General features: G+C 42.2%; 1 protein-coding gene across 1 annotated transcript; it reads left to right on the forward strand.

Annotated features, from left to right (window-relative positions):
- Positions 1-9455: 9455 nt before the first annotated feature.
- LOC137291064 (farnesoate epoxidase-like) lies at positions 9456-19840 on the forward strand. Its single transcript, XM_067822341.1, has 8 exons — positions 9456-9585; positions 12604-12668; positions 13812-14497; positions 15866-16078; positions 16621-16738; positions 17248-17510; positions 17972-18099; positions 18414-19840. Exons 2-8 carry the CDS (start codon positions 12656-12658, stop codon positions 18643-18645), a joined length of 1653 nt encoding a protein of 550 aa, XP_067678442.1. The 5' UTR covers positions 9456-9585; positions 12604-12655; the 3' UTR covers positions 18646-19840.
- Positions 19841-20209: the final 369 nt, after the last annotated feature.

The following is a 20209-nucleotide window of genomic DNA, read 5'->3' on the forward strand; positions in this document are numbered from 1 at the left end:
AACAAAGAACGTAAAACTACTAAAAAATGTTGCAGTTTACCTGAAACTATGTCTACCCGTATAAACTTGTTCACCTTGTCCATGTGCTATATTATGCTCATTTAATTGTACTCTTGGTCATGTGGCCATAAATACCGAATAAAGCTCTTCCTTCCTTCCTTCCTAATACATTTTAAGTTCATTTTTATTGTTTTCCTGTGGTTGGGCATTTTTTCTTCAATGGGTGGTGTACAATTGAGAATGGGCGGCACAAAGTTTAAAAATAAAATATACACTCTTCAAAAAAAAGAAACGCAAGATGAAATTACACAATGATACACAATTTTGGACACATATGTAAACTCAAACATTTTTAAGGATTGCGCATTGTTTCTGGAATGTTTTAGATGATCATGCTTGACCAAACGCAACCAAAGATGATTTTGAATAGTTTTATCAATCAGGATTGTCATGATGTGCGTGGATGTCATGCAGCACGAATATCAGGCACATTGATTGTTTCTCACGTGCAAACCATGAGTACAGCACGTGACTACAAAAGACCCAAATGAATCTCACAATTTCATCCACGATCTTTGCAACTACTATACACGTAAATGGGACTTCTTAACGCTGCCGATCGAAATCGGGCAATTGGACGATTGTAAGCCGGTGAATCAAAGAGTGAGGTGGCAAGGATCTTCAACTTTCATACTAACACAATAACTCGATTGTGGGATCGATTTCGTCAAACAAATTCAACAAATGACCGTCCAAGATCAGGAAGATCTAGAAAAACCACACCAGCCCAAGATCGGTACATTCGGGCAACCCACCCACATGACCGCCATCGTACCGTTCGGGACACAGCATAAGAACTGTTTGGAGCCCGAATGACCTCCGATCAGACAATCAGGACCCGTCTCCTAGAAGTAGAGTACGTGCCAAACGTCCAACAGTTGCCCCCTCCTTGACACTATTACATCGACGTCGACCTCCTCCCCCCTAAAAAAACCCCAAAACAACTCCATAAATAAAAACAAAACACCAGCCCCCCCACCCCCCATCCCCACCACCAAGAAAACAAAAAAACCAAACCAAAACAACCCCCCCCCCCAAAAAAAAAACAAACAACAACAACAAAAAAACCAAACCAAAACCAAACCAAACCAAAACAAAACAAAACAAAACAAAAACAGCAAAAAACAACCAGCCAACTAACCAAACAAACAAAACAAAAAAGGTAAAAAGAATTGTAACTTACAGTACATGATATTTGGTGTGAACGCCATGAGCATCGATTACAGCTTGGCAGCGGTGACCCACAGAAAAAAGGAATAGGCGAATTCTGTCTTGAGGTGTTTTGATACTTTTTCTGAAGTTATGTGTGCAGTCCTTTTAGTGTCTAGGGTGGCGGATTACGCTGGCGTAAGCGTCGACCAAAAGTATCCCATAGCTTTTTAGTTGGGGGCAAATCGTGTGATCGAGAAGGTCAAGGTAACACCTGAGCATTGCTTTGCAGGAGGAAGTCCTGTCAAACGTGAGGTCGAGCATTGTCATGCTCCAAAGGTCAACCACTGACGTTGGTAACGGGAACGACGTGACGTTGAACTAGTCCTCTGGCAAAAAGTCTGACTTCCCATAATAAATTTCGCTCTGCAGATTCGTGGACTAGGGATGTGGATTGTGGATGATGCCGCCATGTTTTTTGAACAAGGATGTCTCAGCCGGATGCAGCGATTATAGGCGGCAGAGGAACTCCAGTTCGACCTGACCTGGATCTGTCATTAACATTCCCAGTATTGGAGTATCGGGTCCATAGGTTTGAAATGTGTGGACACGCTGACGTGTTTTGCCACCTCATGCTGCCATGCCCGCCGTTGTAAACGGCCGATGGCGTTGTGTCGTTGAGCCTCTGCCTATCAGTCTCTTGTCGCCTATAATGGCTTAAAGCAATGCATGTGGAGTACCAGTGATGTGGCCTTTTAAAGCCTACAGTCATAGACTTCCTCTCTAGGTGATACACAATTTCATGATGCACGTGCATTTCTTCCAGAGAATGTTCAACATTTCTTTTTTTCAAACGTTTTGACGTCGGCAACCATTCCCGCACATGTTGGGATACTACACAGACTGGTTTGTGTCAAATATTTTCTTAAACTTCAAATCTTTCCTATGTCAAGTTTCTATTTTTGAAGTATATATAATTGGTCAAACTAACTGTATCATTCTCTAGATAGGTGCTCCATCCACTTGACCACAACGGCGGCCTCAAGTTATGTAGATTCATAAACTGACATCCTGAATATACCAAGACATCAACACGTTGAATACATGAAAGACTTATGGATTGCTTCTTTCTATTTTTCTTCTTAAAGACGTTTCAGGTCAGTTACTTGTCTCATGACGTATACTAACTGCATACCCTCCCACTGAGGTGCTCTGCACTGTTACAACTCAAAACAATGGCTGACGCTTTCAACCTTACACAAGCTAATACACAGCTGGCGAAAGAGTCAAGACCGTGTCCGGGATTTATCCCACTGTGATACCACAATGTGGCAGGTTTGGGGTAGGTGACTTTCAGAGATTTTCCATTTATCCGCTATCAATGTTCGCCCACATCCCGGACAACACTAATTGGACTCGGGCTGACAGATAAGATTATGACCAGTGTGTAGTTACAACAGATAATAGCAAAATGGTTTTCCTTAGTTCTTTTGTTAAGTTCAGCGTTCTGTCGAAACTGTTCACCGACTCTTTCCGAGAAACAATTTCAAGGACTCGGAATTACATGTAAGGTATGTTGAAGGTCCGATGGTAGTGTAATATCTCTCTTCTGGTATATTCCCACCACTGTGATTGGTATTCCCGCCAGATGCCTGGAAGGTCAGTCATTTAAGGTGTCGTCCTTTTTATAGATCTGCCTCCATTTGTCATGCATGGAATCTATTATCGTAGACTCAAATCCCGGTTCGCTTGTGTTGCTAGGTTTGTCAGCACCATAACCATGGACGTGCTGAACATCTGAGACCAGCAACGCTTTGGAATCCACTTCCCCAACAAACTACCATTCATTGATGTGACCGAAACATTGATCGTATTCACAATGTAGTTAAACAAACTACTACTTTGAACTGTTTGCCCATTTAAGTATACAGGACATGAATATGGATTTACGTAGCCTTTAATAATATTCTGACGGCGGTGGACTCCAAGAATGAGCTTCGCCTTCTGTAACCTTTCACGGAGTCGAACCCGAGTCATAGGAATTATAGGACACTCGTCAGAACTGCATCTCTTCCAAAATAGCTGTTGTCGTTGCTTTTTGAGTATCAGAATTAGAAAAGATCCAACATTAGGAACGAGGACCTCAGTGCTGCACAACAATAGCGGAAATGTCCACCGGTACAGCGACCTACTGAAAAACAAGGGTAAGTGGAACAAGGACCTGACAATTTGCCCATATTGGCTTGTATGAATGCCGCCCACTGGCGCTTGCCATTGTGAGCGAAGAGACTGCAGGTTGCCAGCGATCAAGTGCAGTACGATGGGTGAAGCACGTGAAAGTCTTATGAGCATATCGCCATGCACTGCACGTACACTAGCCTACATATGTTCGCCCTTTCACAAACCAAATGGGTTTGCTCACTGCCCTACACTGCCTACTTCTTGTCAACTTATCCTTGTTTGCCAGTAGACTGTCACGCATTGAAAATCTCAATTGTGCAAAATTCGTTCTAGAACCCGTTTGTTGTTATACAAACTATTCACTATGTACTTAATTACATTTCGTTCAAGAGAATGCATGTCTTAACCTGATAGAGTCTGGTTTATATTCGAAGTTAAAGGAATTATTAGAGGTATCGACCTCACATAGGTAGTATGTCGCACAATCCCTCTCACGGCAGAATGGAAACATAGACTTGCGAAGGACTGTCGCGGTAGACATGGCGCTCGTAGTACTACGTCATTCGTAATCCCACCATAAACTATAGAGCAACAAACTTCCTGACATCGTCTATCAACAGAAGTAGTCAGGTGGCACAAACTTAAGGGACCACAAACCCCTGCCACACGTGCGATGTTGGCGATGAATTTAATTATTTTTTCCTGCCCTTGCTTCAAATATCATCGGAAAAATTATATACCGAACCATTATGTTAAAAGATAATGTTTCAAGATTTAACGAATTGTAAACGAATGTAAACATGTTTTTGTGTGTTTTTTTTTTTAACTCAGCAATATCGCGGCCGGGGACACCAGAAACACTTCACGCATTACACCCATGTGGGGAATCGAACCCAAGTCTTCGGCATGACGAGCAAATGCCTTAACCACTATGCTACCCCACCCTTTCCCACACCAACCTGATATAATTGGAATATTGTTCAAGAGAGTGTTCGCCTCATCTCACTCACTCACTACTGTTAGCCAGTAGATTTGTGACAACAAACTCAAAGTGATAATGGATACTTTATGAAAAAATATTATGCTCCACATTTTGTTTGCACTGTACTCAAGCTACCAGGTAACGTAGTCAGAGATTTTGCTAATTGTTAAAAATCTCCGACCTCCGTTCTTCGCCCTACTTGTTCTCATGCACTTTGCGCATGACATATCAAATACCGAACTGTTGTACTTGCCTAACTCTGTTCAAATTATTCGCCGACCTCCACGTTGTATCGGATAGAGTGTATGTCCGGGGTGGTTTGATGCTCAAATTATATCCCATAATTCGAAAAGACGTTGAAACGTTGTACATAATAGACGCTATCGGACACCGAGAGGTTCAGTAAAAACCAGTATGGAAGAATGTACACCGAGGGTACTCTGGCAGGGAACAATGAAGGGTGCATGCGTCATCAAATGAATATATGTGTATATGCAGCTTCTGATGTAAGTGATTCGTGGACATGGGAAAGAGGAGCTACAGTCTTTGCCTTCTGAAAAAAAAATCAAGAAAATTGCTACTATCAGGAGCCACGTCGATCAAAACCATCAAAGCGTGTTTGTTGCACAAGCACGGACGTATGCTCGTTGCGTATGAGTGAATGCGCTTCGCTTTGAAAGCTCAACCTTGAAAGCAACGTTAAACTCTGTCACCTCCCCTAACCTCAAAATATGTCCCGCTGCTGAGATTCGAACCCCTACACATGCCATATCATTCTGGGGCGGTGAGGTAGCCTGTTGGTTAAAGCTTTCACTCGTCACGCTGAAGAATAAGGTTCGATTCCCCACATGTATACATTGTATGAAGCCTGTGTCTGTTGTACTCATCGCGATATTGATGGAATATTGTTAAACATGGCCTAAATCCAACCTCACTCACTGACTCGTCAGATTTTGCAATAATTCTTACACGCTACAATAATGTGATAAAAATCAGTCTCATAAAGCAATATTAGCATAAGGTATGGCGTAATGTTTGTGTGATTTCGTAATATCATGAATTGATACACTGGATGGCACTTGAAGCATTTGCAGGCAGTTCTCCTCCTATATTTTTTAAAATTATTTTTTTGTACATCAGTGTATGACCTTTTTGATTGGCATATACACTGCTATGGCCCTGAAATCCACCCTCAATTAATAACGTGAAGTTGCGGACAGCCCATCGGACAGATGATCAGTACCAGAATGATACACTTAATTACATATGATTACAGCAACAAAAGAAATAAGGAATCCAGGGCACTGACATAGACAACCCGGAGCCCTATAACCTGAAGGCAAATTGTGCAATACTTAACCATAATGATAATATGATAATTAACGGACAAGAGACTAGACTTCTTTTCTAATCAAGTCAAGCAAAGGAAAGGAATGTATTCACTCCACATGACTAAAAAAACGAAACTAAACCAAAAACTATCCCCAAAACAAACCTCAAAAACACTGCCCACCTCCCACCCCCACAGCCCCCCAACCCACTCCCAAACCACACCACCAGGCGAATTACACCGCGGCGACTTTACTAACGCTATACCTGATGGAAAAACAGCAAGATTCGAATCGTTTGAATCACACAGGTTGGCTGCAGTGTACGATCAGTCAACCAAACAAATAAACAAACATTGAGGGTACATCAAAACATGCCCCCTTCGTGACCAGTAAACAACTTATTTTATACCCATGTTGGAAACTATCTGTTCAGAGAGTGAGAGGGGGCGTCTCATTGTGACTGGCTTTTACACTAACCCAAAAGTGAAAGTGAAAACAAACTACAACTTATAGTGTAAATTATATCCACAGCTTATCCGTCAGTCCATCTATCCATCCCTTCATCCATCTATCTATCCGTCCGTCCCTATCTCCCTCCGTCCCTCTCTCCATCCATCTATCTATCCGTCCGTCCCAGTCTGCCTCCATCTCTCTCTCATCATCCACCGTCCATCCATCTATCCATCCGTCCGTCCCAGTCTGCCTCCATCCCTCTCTCCATCCATCTATCTATCCGTCCGTCCCAGTCTGCCTCCATCCCTCTCTCTCTCCATCCATCTATCTATCCATCCGTCCCAGGCTGCCTCCATCTCTCTCTCCATCCATCTATCTATCCATCCGTCCCAGGCTGCCTCCATCTCTCTCTCCATCCGTCCATCTATCCGTCCGTCCCAGTCTGCCTCCATCCCTCTCTCCATCCATCTATCCATCCGTCCGTCCCAGTCTGCCTCCATCCCTCTCTCCATCCATCTATCTATCCGTCCGTCCCAGTCTGCCTCCATCCCTCTCTCCATCCATCTATCTATCCATCCGTCCCAGTCTGCCTCCATCTCTCTCTCCATCCATCTATCTATCCGTCCGTCCCAGTCTGCCTCCATCTCTCTCTCATCCATCTATCCATCCGTCCGTCCCAACCTTCCTCCGAAAGTCTCTCCATCCATGATCGATCCATACATCCATCCCTACATTATCATTAAAAATCGTCCGTGAATCATATAAGTGCACACAAAATTTCATCCCACGCTTTGACTCTTTTATCTTGCTGTGAAAAGATCTTTTTAAAGATTTATGCTTCTTTATGAGTTTTCGCTCGGTCTTTGAAAGACGGACCCTTCTGGGTTAAAATGCAAAGTAATGTTACCCATACTAATTATACGTCAAAAGACCTCAAATATGATTAACTTTCATGATCATTATGAGCTGTAAAAGTAAATAGAAGAGCAGGTTTACATTTTCATCTCTTGTTTTATCACATTGATACCTTTAGCAATTCCCTCAGGCGTCCGTGGTATTTCATTGTCAGAGTAAATTATTCCTGCCACTAAAGTAAAACCACACATGCTATTTCATTTTCGACTTACCTCTACGATACCCGTATTTGGGTAGACAATTATGAGACCTCCAAATCACCGCTCTTTGAATATCCCACATCACGCTGTACAAGCAAAGGATGACTAGCTGTCACAGCAAATATTCGTCACTGGGATAATTTTGGTAACGGCTTTTTATAATAGAATAACCATCAACGCGAAATAGTTCCTTTGATAAAGATATAGTTTTCTGTTCGTCGTTAATTATCTGACAGTATGGACAAATCTGTTTCCCAGTTATACACCCACTCACTAAATCTTGCAGTTTGTGCCTTCTGTCATTCCTAGCATATGTCTATTCGTCTATCACGTTTTAACTGATACATTGATCTACACATTTATCCACCATGTATTCACCAATACACAGTTTATTCATCTATGCACTAATCTGTCCATCCACGGGCACACACGATATACATGCTACTATTTATTCATCCATCCACCTTTTTATCTACCCCATCTATCTGTCCATACACTCGTATATCTATCAAGTGAGTGAATGAGTGAGTTTAGTTTTGCGCCGTACTCAGCAAAATTCCAGCCGTATGACGGCGGTCTGTAAATAATCGTGTCTGGACCAGACAATCCAGTGACCAACACCGTGAGCGTCGATCTGCCCAACTGGGAACCGATGACGTGTCAACCAAGTCAGCGAGCCTGACCACCCAGTCCCGTTAATCACCTCTTACGACATGCATAGACGCCATATATCTATCAGTCCAATCACCTATCCTTTAACCCACGCATATACCTATCAGTGCAATCACCTATCCTTCCATCCACTTAGACATCTTTCAATTAAATATCTTACTCTTCAGTTCACCTACATACCGGTCCCTTAAATCACGTATCCTTCAATCCACCTACATATCGGTCCATCAAATCACTTGTAGGTTACTTATCCTTCAAGCTACCTACATGTCGCTCTTGAAATCAGTTGTAGTTTACTTATCCTTCAATCCATCTACATATCGGTCCATCAAATCACTTGAAGGTTACTTATCTTTCAATCCACCTACATGTCGGTCCCTTAAATCTCGTATCCTTCAATCCACCTACATGTCGGTCCATCAAATCACTTGTAGGTTACTTATCCTTCAAGCCACCTACATGTCGCTCTTGAAATCAGTTGTAGTTTACTTATCCTTCAATCCATCTACATATCGGTCCATCAAATCACTTGTAGGTTACTTATCCTTCAATTCACCTACATGCCGCTCTTGAAATTAATTGTAGTTTACTTATCCTTCAATCCATCTACATGTCGGTCCCTTAAATCACGTATCCTTCAATCCACCAACATATCGGTCCATCAAATCACTTGTAGGTTACTTATCCTTCAATCCACCTACATGTCGCTCTTGAAATCAGTTGTAGTTTACTTATCCTTCAATCCATCTACATATCGGTCCATCAAATCACTTGTAGGTTACTTATCCTTCAATTCACCTACATGCCGCTCTTGAAATTAATTGTAGTTTACTTATCCTTCAATCCATCTACATGTCGGTCCCTTAAATCACGTATCCTTCAATCCACCAACATATCGGTCCATCAAATCACTTGTAGGTTACTTATCCTTCAATCCACCTACATGTCGGTCCCTTAAATCTCGTATCCTTCAATCCACCTACATATCGGTCCATCAAATCACTTGTAGTTTACTTATCTTTCAATCCACCTACATGTCAGTCCCTTAAATCTCGTATCCTTCAATCCACTCACATATCGATTTAAAATCCCTTGTAGTTTACTTATCACTCAATCCACCTACATGTCGGTCAATCAATTCATGCATCCTTCAATCCACCCACATTTCATTTATCCTTCGACCCACCCACCTATGGTGATAGTGAATCAAATGACTTATTCGCACATTCCCTCGTATGTCTACCCCTCTAATCGCTTATCCTTCCACCCGTATCTACCTATCTAATCATCCCTCAAACACCCACTCCACCCGATCTACAAAAGATGTGGTCTGTGTATGAGTCACATCGGAAGTTTACTTCATCTGCAGGTCAGACAACCCTTGTTTGATATTCAGTACGTGGAATGTGCCCGTAAACATGCCAGTGCGTTCAACGCGCATGTCTGTTCCCGTTTCTGGACAGACAAACTCATATAATGACTCGATCACGACAGGGGTGCAATCTGTGGCCCATTGTAATGCCGGGAGTTGTCCAGGAAGGAGGTCACGTGAATCGAGGTCAACATGCACTGTTTAACTGCGTGATCCGCAGATCAGTTCATGCTGGACAAAATAAGGCTCCAGGACTAAATCGCCAGAAGGGTCAGTAAGTCATAGTTTACATTGTAAAATAGTATGTAATAATGTAGCGAACACCGACCATAACAAAGAGAAGAATTATGAGCTATTTAATATCACATGTTTCCGAAAAACTGAAACCTTTTTCAACATTAACTATACCGAAATCCTTACACTGACTTTGTTAAAATGAGTCTATGTGAGCTTGAAAATGTTTTTGTGTCAGTAACCCTCAGGCGGATCTGTTGTTTTCGAAACTGGGCCAAAGAACGCACGTCAGCAACAACCGAGGCGTGCGGTATCATCCAGATTGTCTCTTCAAGTTGTCCTCCTCATCGTCTTCAGTGTGTAAGCCCAATGAGAGACCACAGTATCTGAAATCATGATAATACTGAAGAATATAGAATTACATAATTTAATGTAATGCGAGCTATTCCCTCGCTTGCATGAAAACTACTCCCGATCCGGTTCCAGTTAGTTGTTAAATTGCTGGGCAGTGAAGAATAATTTTCATTCATTCATTCATTCATTCATTCATTCATTCATTCATTCGCAATCGGTTCGACATGCCATACCTTTTTAGGTATCGTGATATTGAGTGGATATTGCTAAAACCAATACTCACTAATACGGATTAACAACATTATGTATGATACACATAAATATGATGTCTACTGTGGCTCGCCGCATTGAACGTCAAGTGTATCTCACTAAGAATGTTATTGCTGATATTACTATCAATGTGCGCAGCTGCAGTGTCACGTGACATGTGACACGTGATGTCATTCCTGTTTGACCGTGATTTATAAACACCTTTCCGGCCTGTAGCTTGGGTACAACAGGTAGCGTGTTACTGTATAGTGAGGACTTACGTCCTGCTGTATCATGCCATAAGTGAAAGGTAGGGGATATTGAATTTAGAAGATCGATAAAAAGCTAGATGATGAAGCCTGGGAGGAAGCTGATGATGAGTAGAAATTAAGGAAACACGTGACAATTTATTCCATTCCTTTGGAAATGTTTCATGTGCGTGGGTATATATTACTCTTTCTCATATGCACTGGCACTGGCTAGCGGTATGCTCGCAAAACGGAATATCCCTAACTTTTTTTGAGCGGTATATTAGGGTCGGACCCTATAAGTGTAGTGTATCTGGTATCATCACTCCCTCTGATTCGTAATACCCTTAATTCATTTGGATATATGCTGGGTAACAAACTTGATAAAGTTTTGATCTGGAAATTCGTCGGATTATTAAATCATATATGTCTTGACCTGACTATTTAACAGTGATATCATATCTATATTTTCTGATTCACACTTGTCCTATTTAATAGTACCACCGTATCCGAACCACGTGGATCCTGATATTAATCACTGACAGTAGAGGTTTTCCAAACGGGAATGAGACTTGTAGACGTAGCATGGAGTGAATAAAATTGTGGGTCTTACGCCGCTTTTAGCAATATTCCGGTAATACCGCGACGAGGGACGCCAGAAATGGGTTTCTCACATTGTGTCCAAGTGAAAAATTGAACCCGTGTCTTTGGCGCGACGATCGAACACTTTAACCATTAGGCTACAGCACCGTCTAAGAAGAAGATTGGAGATAGGCCAAAATGTGGTCCCTTGGTATCACTTCTTGACCTCTCATGCCTTGAACCACAAAGTAATGTGTGGTCAAGATTAGATCGTCCCATTCGCTTGGCTGGATTATTTATTGGTGCTCCGTTACACAGCAAACGAACGCTGTCATTTAAATGTTATATTATGGAGTACATTTTCCTATTAAAGTACATATTCTTGATCCTATGGGAATCAAACTAAAAATGAACAAGATTCAGTTCTTTACTGAGAAGGTGCAACCCTTAGTTTAGCGAGTGAGTATGGTTTTACGTCGCTTTTAGCAATATTTCAGCAAGATCACGGCAGGGGACATCAGAAATGGGCTATACATATTTTACCCATATGGGGATTCGAACCAGGCGCTTCGGCGTGACAAGCCAACGCTTTGACCACTAGACTACCCCACTGCCCCAACCCTTAATGTAACATGTGTTACACTTGACCACTTGCGAATAAAGGACATTATGTATTGAGAACACTGACATTGTCAAGGGAATCGGTGAATGCAGGTAGTTGCTGCAGAAGAGGATTTGTGTATCATTTTCGACAACAACAAATAATCAGTGATTTATTAATACAATTTCCACCAATAACGCGCTTTTTTCGACCAATGGCATCAGTTTCCGCACATCACTCAGATTATGTTCTCATGTTATTTATTCAAACGTGACACGAATATAACAAACACTTTTGTCAACAAAGAAGACATTTTCAAAGCCTTAGGTAGCAGGATAATTGGTAAAAATATACTGCTTCAATACACACACGTGCTAAATCGGGAACCGTGGTCATGCGAGGCAAGAGTTATGCCTCTGAGAATAAACAATAATGTTTATCTTTCCCTTTAGAACAAGACGTTGTCTGCGTCGTTTTGTATGATTGCTAATCACATGGACACGATCCCCGGAATGTTCAAATAACTATGTCGTCACATCGGGGTTTCCTAACTCTCCAGGTGTCATTCTGTTTATTTTCACCCGTGCACGAAGGTGGTATGTTATACTGTGACTCAGCGTTAATCCCGTCTCATGTACTGTAATAAATCAAGTTTCATAGTACGTTGTTTAAACTTCATTGTGGAGATACACGATCTTGTGATGCGATAAATGTGGTTGTTTTCAAGTGGTATATTTTACATTCTGCAAAAGTTGATAGTACAATATATTTTTCAGTTTTGAGATTTGTATGTGCGCTATATAATCATGTAACACATGCATTAGTCATTACAAGTGAATATATATTTTCGCGGGACACTTTTTAAGTACATGGAATGATTTGGTACGGTATTTTGGCTTCATATGACATAATATATAATAATAAAGTCATGGAACAGCTTTTAACAAAGTGTGTCCGATGAGACTTTTTCATGTCATCTTTGCTTTTCGCCAGACGTTTTCACATTTTCTTATTATTCAGGAGAGAACGGACATACGGGCATACGGACAAATGGGCAGACCAACACTGATTGATGTGTGATCAAGGTAACAGTTAAGAATGGGGTTAGAATTGGTCTTGTAAGAAACGGATAAAGGGTTCGGGTGGTCAAACTCTCTGACTTGACTGACGCATGACATCCCTGCTGGAAGATCTATGCTTATGATATCAGTCACTGGATTGTCTGATCCAGATTCGATTATTTACAGACCTGCGCCACACAGCTGGAGTATTGTTGTGTGACGTTGAGCACAAACAAACGTGTTTGAGGCATTTCCATCCATTCTTATTAAATCTTCCCTACTTCGTGGGTTCATGCTCATGCTGTTGATCACTGGATTGTCTGGTCCAAACTAAATTATTTACAGACCGCCGCCATACGGCTGGAATATTGCTGAGTACGGCGTAAAACTAAACTCACTCATTCACTCACTTGATAGATATACGAGTGTATGGACGGACGTCCGTCCCTATAGTACCCTCAATGTTTGTTTATTTGTTTGGTTGACTGATCGTACACTGCAGCCAACCTGTGTGATTCAAACGATTCGAATCTCGCTGTTTTTCCACCAGGTATAGCGTTAGTAAAGTAAATAGGGTTAATTACGGTGTAATACTGAGCTAGCTCTCTCACATAAAATGTATGAGTTGCATCGTTGTGCGATGGGGAATGTTTGAGGTGAAACAGAGACATACAAGCACATTATACAAGTATAATACTCATAATCAGAATACGCGGATTGTTACACAGCAGGCAAGGGTCACTAACCAGTACCACAACTGGAGGGTTTCCGCGGGTATGTCGAGGGTATGTCGACACTCATTTGGAAGTGAAGTGTGTGAAGCCGTGGTTACATAACATCGTTATCAACAACACAGGAGACATATCAGTGGTTATATGGACCACACGGGGTATATTTCAACTGGGATGGGTTGGGGCTTTGTTTGATTCGCATAGTGAGTCTCGAATTATATTTGCGACGGTTTGCAGGCACATACTAAATGAACACGCTCTACTGCCTTAAGGAACCACGTGCACTACAGCTTACATCTTCCACATAGGTAACGGTTGAGGGTGGGAGGTGATGTCGCATTTACAAGTGTATAAATATCCGCCTATCACTGAATCTTGTTTTATCGCCCATACTTGGTACAGCCAGTACAATTTATTCGTGTTTTCTTTCATGTAGTGATTGACGGCGATAATGGCATACTGCGCCCTAAAGCTACGCCCCCACAAGTTTGCTATATATCAAGTGGGAAGCCATTGAAAACACACTCCATATTTTGTCCCTTGCCGCCCAAACATTCAATGGAACTCATTTCAAGCATCACCCTGGCTCTTGGAGTTTTGGGGTGCAGTGCATTGGTTGCAAAGTGGACGCTGTCCAGAAGGAAGTTATCGCTACCCCCAGGGCCAAGCCTCCTGACTGTTATACGAGACCTCTACCGAGCTGGTTCTTCAAATTCGGCTCACGCTCAGTTTGAACGATGGGCTAGACGGTATGGAGAAATATTCTGTGTGTCGATTCCCGGACAGACCATCGTTGTTCTCAACTCCGTGAGAGTCATCCGTGAGTTGTTCGCGGGTGCCTACAAAACCATCACCAATGACCGACCTCCTAGTTTTGTGGGCAAATATGTCTTTCGAGGCTGTGGTATCACCTTCTCAAATGCTGGAAAATATTTGAGGAAACTCAGGCAACTGTTTCACTCGTCGGTAAACATGCATGTGGACGGGGGCGTGAAGATTGAAAATACTCTAAGGTCCGAAATGAAGATGACTCTTGGCGACTTGAACATTCAGGCTGAATCTGGCACCGTACAGCTGCATGAGATTATCTCAGATTATCTAATGAACGTTCTTCATATTCTTGTGAGTATGTTTGGATTTATCAGGTTGATAATGTTTCTTTGAAACTACATGTCCTCATGCATATGATGTATATTAAATGCTACTTCGTAGTAGTGTTACCCCAGACGGTGGGCGAGGGAGAAGAGGGGTTTGCTACTGCACATTTCATTTTCACCCAATTTCAATGGCCATTTAACAAAGTTTCAGCACAGGGGGGAACAGGGGAAGGAGGAGCAACAGCGGAAGAGGCAGTTTCAGTAAATATTAGAATAACCATATTTTCCCCAGCTAGACCTCTAATGATCATTTTCAAGTAAAATTTAGAAAGATTTTACGTGATAATTTGCTCTCCTGTAAAGTAATCAATTGCGAATGATTTTGCAGAGTGTATTTAAACTCAAAGTGTGGAAAACTAATAGTCATAGAATATCATAATAATCAGACATTAGTTGTGTTCAAAACTAAGAAATAAACACCCAAAACCATTTTATTTCTATTTCTTTGCGCACATTAACCCGGACCTCCATTAATACGTCGCGGATTTACGACGTAATCCGTATCTATGACGTTTATCTGTACTACAGCTGTAATTCCTGGACGGCAATGACATTAGTACAGTCTATGCCAAAGCACGCTTGCGCACAACCGACTTTCCAGTTGTATATAGTGGGAATAGTTGCTTGTTTACGGAGGAAATAGAGTAACATCTGGCAACCTGAACAAATTTGAATGACACTTCTGTAATAGTATTTATAAGCTTAACCAATGATAAAAAGAGTCGCTTAACTATGTACGCACAATATGTATTCAGCTGATCAAAGCCGTTGATTTGACATGTCGACTATTTGGCATATCGATATTGCGTAGGTGTTGGCGTGTTGGCGTGTTGGCGTTTTGGCGTTGGCGGTATAGTATAGCCAGGGAATTTCAGTGGATATACGATAATAGGTTAGGATAGACCCTCTGTTGTCCCAGTTGTCTGAGGCACTTCATTCCGTGAGCAAGGTTGCCTCCCTTGGATCGTATGTTTTCGAACCCCAAATTCACCCTGATCATATGACTTTGTTTGACAACAACATATGGTAGTTTTCAAACTTCAATTCACATTGACCAGAGAGTGTCCGGTTAAAACTGATCTTCAGTAACCCATGCTTGTCGTAAGAGGCGACTAAAGGATCGGATGGTCAGGCTCGCCGACAGGGGCCAACAGCGTAGGTCTATGGTCATACTGTTGATCACTGGATTGTCTGGTCCGGGCAGGAATATTTACAGACCGCTGTCATATAGCTAGAATACTGTTGAGTGTGGCGGAAAACTAAACTCACTCACTTAATTTCCTGCAATGTGATGCTGACAAGCGACTGAAATGTTACATTTATTGTTCTTTAGTTGACAGGTGAACGTCCCTCGCCTGGCAGTGACAACATCGCAATCATGAGAGAGATGGACGACCTCCTCAACAGGTCCTTGGGCCTTGATCAAGAGTCCGTTCTGACCAATCTACCCTTTCTCCGACATCTCCCAAACAGCTATGGTCGTCGCTGGAAAAAGATTGAGGCGACCAGGGCAAAGCTCACCAAACTGTTCTTCACCGACTATAAGGTAGGAGCAGATAGCAATTATTTTCTGAGTGACTGACCAAACTACAGGAAAAATAATTATTTGAACCCCAAATGTCACTCAAGTACACATTGAAACATAAATACATACCCCCGCTGCAATACGGGGTTAAAACCACATGCAGTCAGCACAACCATTCCCAGCATCTGCTGACATACAGTGAGTGAGTGAGTTTTACTCCGCACTTAGCAACATTTCAGCTATATGGCGGCGTATTATGGTTTACATATTCAAGCCTGGACAAGACAATCCAGGGATCAGCAGCATGCTCATCAATCCACGCAACTGAGATACAATGACATATATCAACTCGAGCCTAACCACTCCATTCCGTTAGTCGCCTCGTACGACAAGCATGCGTTACCGAAAACAGTTTCCAACCTTGATCTTCACGGGTACCCACGTACAAACACAACATGTGCTCTTTCACCTGGATTCGATATTTGAAGCGTAACGCAAGTTCCTGTCTCGAAACTGGAATATTTATAGCAGGACCTTTAACTCACTTGAAGCCACGTGTTTAGGTCAACTTCCGGTCCGGAGATGGTGTCTTAGATACGTTTCTGGAAGAGGCCTCCAAAGAAGACTCCCTCGTGACGAAAGATGACGTCCTTGCCCTTATCTTCGAACTGGTGGCTGCTGGTAGGTTTCACGTTGAACTCGCGTCAGTTGCATACACACTGGACTGAATTTACACGAAAATGCCGTTGATGGTTTTAGTTTATTTTAATTTACATTACCGTCAACGATGTTGCAGCTTTATGGTGGTTAATGGAGTAAGGGCCCATCGTACAAACTTGTGATATCATAAACACATCTTCGGGTTACGTGATGTGAATGATGGGTGTGTAGGAGACTTGGTGTCTATATCCAACCCTCATACCCCCAATATCTTACTTTGTGTACTTCCTGCCGGGGACGTGGTGTCTATATCCAACCCTCATACCCCCAATATCTTACCTTGTGTACTTCCTGCCGGGGACGTGGTGTCCATATCCACCCTGCCTGCTTATCTTACCTTATGTACTTCCTGTAGGGTTCGTGGTGTCTATATCCACCCTGCGTACGTATCTTACTTTGTGTAATTCCTGTTGGTACGTGGTGTCTATATCCACCCTGCTTAGGGATCTTACTTTGTGTACTTCCTGCAGGGTACGTGACGTCCAAGTCCACCCTACTTGGTATGATGTTGATGACTCTCCACAGACCAGACATTCAACAGAAGCTTCAGAAGGAGATCAGTGAGGTCATTGGAGACAGGGTACCTAGTCTGAAAGACCATGCCAACACTCCCTACTTCGATGCCTTTCTGTTTGAAATGATGCGATTCACGAGTCAGCTCCCTTTGGGGTTACCACACATGATCAGAGAAGAGATCGAGTACAAAGGGTGTCGTATCCCACAACAGTCTTTGGTAAGCATGGTTTGTGGAACCTCACACACATGTTTTATTCCTTTTGCTTGAATATGCCTAAAGCGGCTTAAAATAAAACTCACACTCTATACTAGCTCTGTCAAACGTTAACTTAAATATTACTGCTATCGTCTTGAAACTGAGGCGATGGATTAGCCCACTGGTTGAAGCGTTCGCTCGTCACGCCGAAGACCCTGGTTCGATTCCCCACATGGGTTTAATATGTGAAGCCTATTTCTGGTGTCCCCCGCCGTGATATTCTGGAATATTTTTAAAAGCGGCGTAAAACTAAACTCAATCACTCATACACACATAGGTTTTTCAAATGTTCAACGACTAACTGGTCTTTCCATACAATTCAGCAAATGCTAAACCGATTAGAGTTTAAATATAATGGATGAAATAATGCATGTGTAGCTCACTCGTTCACTAACACTAATGATGTTCCTCTGTGGATTCAGCTTCTACCGAATCTGTACTACATGAACCATGATCCCGCCCAGTGGGAGGACCCATGGCAGTTCCGTCCAGAGAGGTTCCTGGAAGAAGATGGGAGCCTCGTTAGCCCTCTTAACGAAGCCAGACAACGGTAAATCTTAAACGTCCTCAACAGAAAATTCCTCGGCTGTCTGCCTAAACAGATTCAATTGTGAAAAGGAAATATGTTTCTGAAAAGTGGATGTTTGAGATTTTAGGTATTCAAAAAAGGGTTAGCATGTACTTTTGTACCGTAGAACACCTGCACAATAAACCTTGAAAACTCACTCACTCAAATTATGATATAGAAAGAAAAAACGTATTGAAAAAAGTATATGTTCAAATTAAGATGGTGGAATCTTTTTAGCAAGCAGATGTGAGGATAATATTTTGCATGTTTTGATAAAAAATCATCATTTGTTCCAGGTTTGTGCAGTTCGGCGTAGGGAAGCGGAGCTGTCCAGGACAGAACTTCGCCCGGTCTCGAATCTTCATGTTCATTGTTTCGATGTTTCAACAATTTGACATATTACCACCCGACGATGAACCACTTCCGTCCTGCAACCCTGCTACCTGGGAACCCGGCCTCATTCTGATGCCAAAGTACGTGCGGTGTAAAGTACGCCGCAGACAAACGGTGCCTGCGCAGACAGAATGAGCAGTTTCCTTCATTCCGCTTCTTCTATTCTCACAAAGTCTCCTCAGATTCTAAACGTCATTATGAGTGAGTGAGTTTATTACACGCCGCACTCAGCAATATTCCAGTTATATGGCAACGATCTGTGAACAATCGAGTCTGGACAAGACAATCCTACGCAATTGGGAACCGATGACATGTAGCAACCAAGTCAGCGAGCCTGATCTCCCGATCACGTTAGTCGTCTCTCACGACAAGAACAGACCGCTGAAGATCAATTCTAACCCGGATCAATGGCCATTACCCACTCGGGAGATTGAAATGGCAGCAAACGTTCAACGAAGATCATCTGGAATCACTCTAGAATCCATTCCATTGGAATTCTTTAGGAGCTAAACCTCACATTTGATGGCATTCCGGATTTGAATGTCATTATACTTTGAATCCACTGATCCACGCACGCGTTAATGTTTGAACACATTCGCCATCATTTGCCTCTTTCCGTAGCCTCCACGTAGGTGTGTACCGGTACATTCGCCATCACTCGCTCCTTTCCGTATACTTACACGCTTGTTCCGGAATAACACGAGTTCGTCTCGAATGGTACCGAAATAACACGAGTAGGTTACGAATGAGTACGTCATTTCACGTTTCATCACATGATTTTGTGTTTTTTAGAATCTGCTGATATATTGCTTGTTATCACTGAGTGTGTGTATTTCGAATCTGTCAATTATTCATTCTCTCCATTCAGCCAGTATGCACCAGCTTTATTGGGATATGATGCGTAATTTTGTTGTCATGTACTTTTATATGATAATGAACTAAATGAGCTCATCATTATCTTTCAACGTCAATTAAAATGCACACAAAAAGGGTTATGCATGCATTTACATAACAGTCAAAACAATAAAAAATTGCGACTAACAAAAGTGTTAAAAGATTTTTCCATATGTTGATTAAAACATCAAACCTAAAGTATGGCAATCGCCATATAGTTATGTCGCACAGCGAGATGTACAGTAAAACATCACAGTGCATGTTTTGATTGGTTTCCGCTGCAACGTGTGTTCTAATTGGTTTATCGATGTGTTGGAATCTTTGTCTTGATTGGTTGATCGCTGCGGCCTGTAGCCACAAGACAAAGTTTGGGTAGCCCTCTCCGGTGTCACTGTAACAAGTTATAACACGCTCGCAAATAAAATATTGTTGACAATGACGACTTTATGATGTTTCTGCTTAGGTAGAGCCCAAAGGAGACGTGATCACTTTAAACATTGAAAAGTAAAACCTGATAACATGGTAACAGATGTTTCCAGCTGTATACTTTGTGCGGGACTCTTGGGTAGACCGGGTTCGAATCCCCACATGGGTACAATGTTTGTGGCTCATTTCTGGTGCCCACATTGTGATATTGCTGGAATATTGTTAAAACAACCATGAAAACTAATCTCACTCACTCAGGTACATTTACACACTATCATCCAAGTTACTACCTGTAACTTCACCTTTTCACTTGTGTTGTTCCTCGCCGCGATATTGCTGGAATACTGCAAAAAGAGGCGGAACACTAACATTCGCTCAC

The sequence above is a fragment of the Haliotis asinina genome, chromosome 7 (assembly GCF_037392515.1).
Source record: "Haliotis asinina isolate JCU_RB_2024 chromosome 7, JCU_Hal_asi_v2, whole genome shotgun sequence".
Taxonomy (NCBI): domain Eukaryota; kingdom Metazoa; phylum Mollusca; class Gastropoda; order Lepetellida; family Haliotidae; genus Haliotis; species Haliotis asinina.

Excerpts from the sequence above, each read along its gene's own strand:
- LOC137291064 (XM_067822341.1), top strand. Across the intron at positions 16,079-16,620 it reads TGTTCTTCACCGACTATAAG|GTCAACTTCCGGTCCGGAGA; the intron begins GTAGGAGCAGAT and ends CCACGTGTTTAG. Across the intron at positions 17,511-17,971 it reads GTATCCCACAACAGTCTTTG|CTTCTACCGAATCTGTACTA; the intron begins GTAAGCATGGTT and ends CTGTGGATTCAG.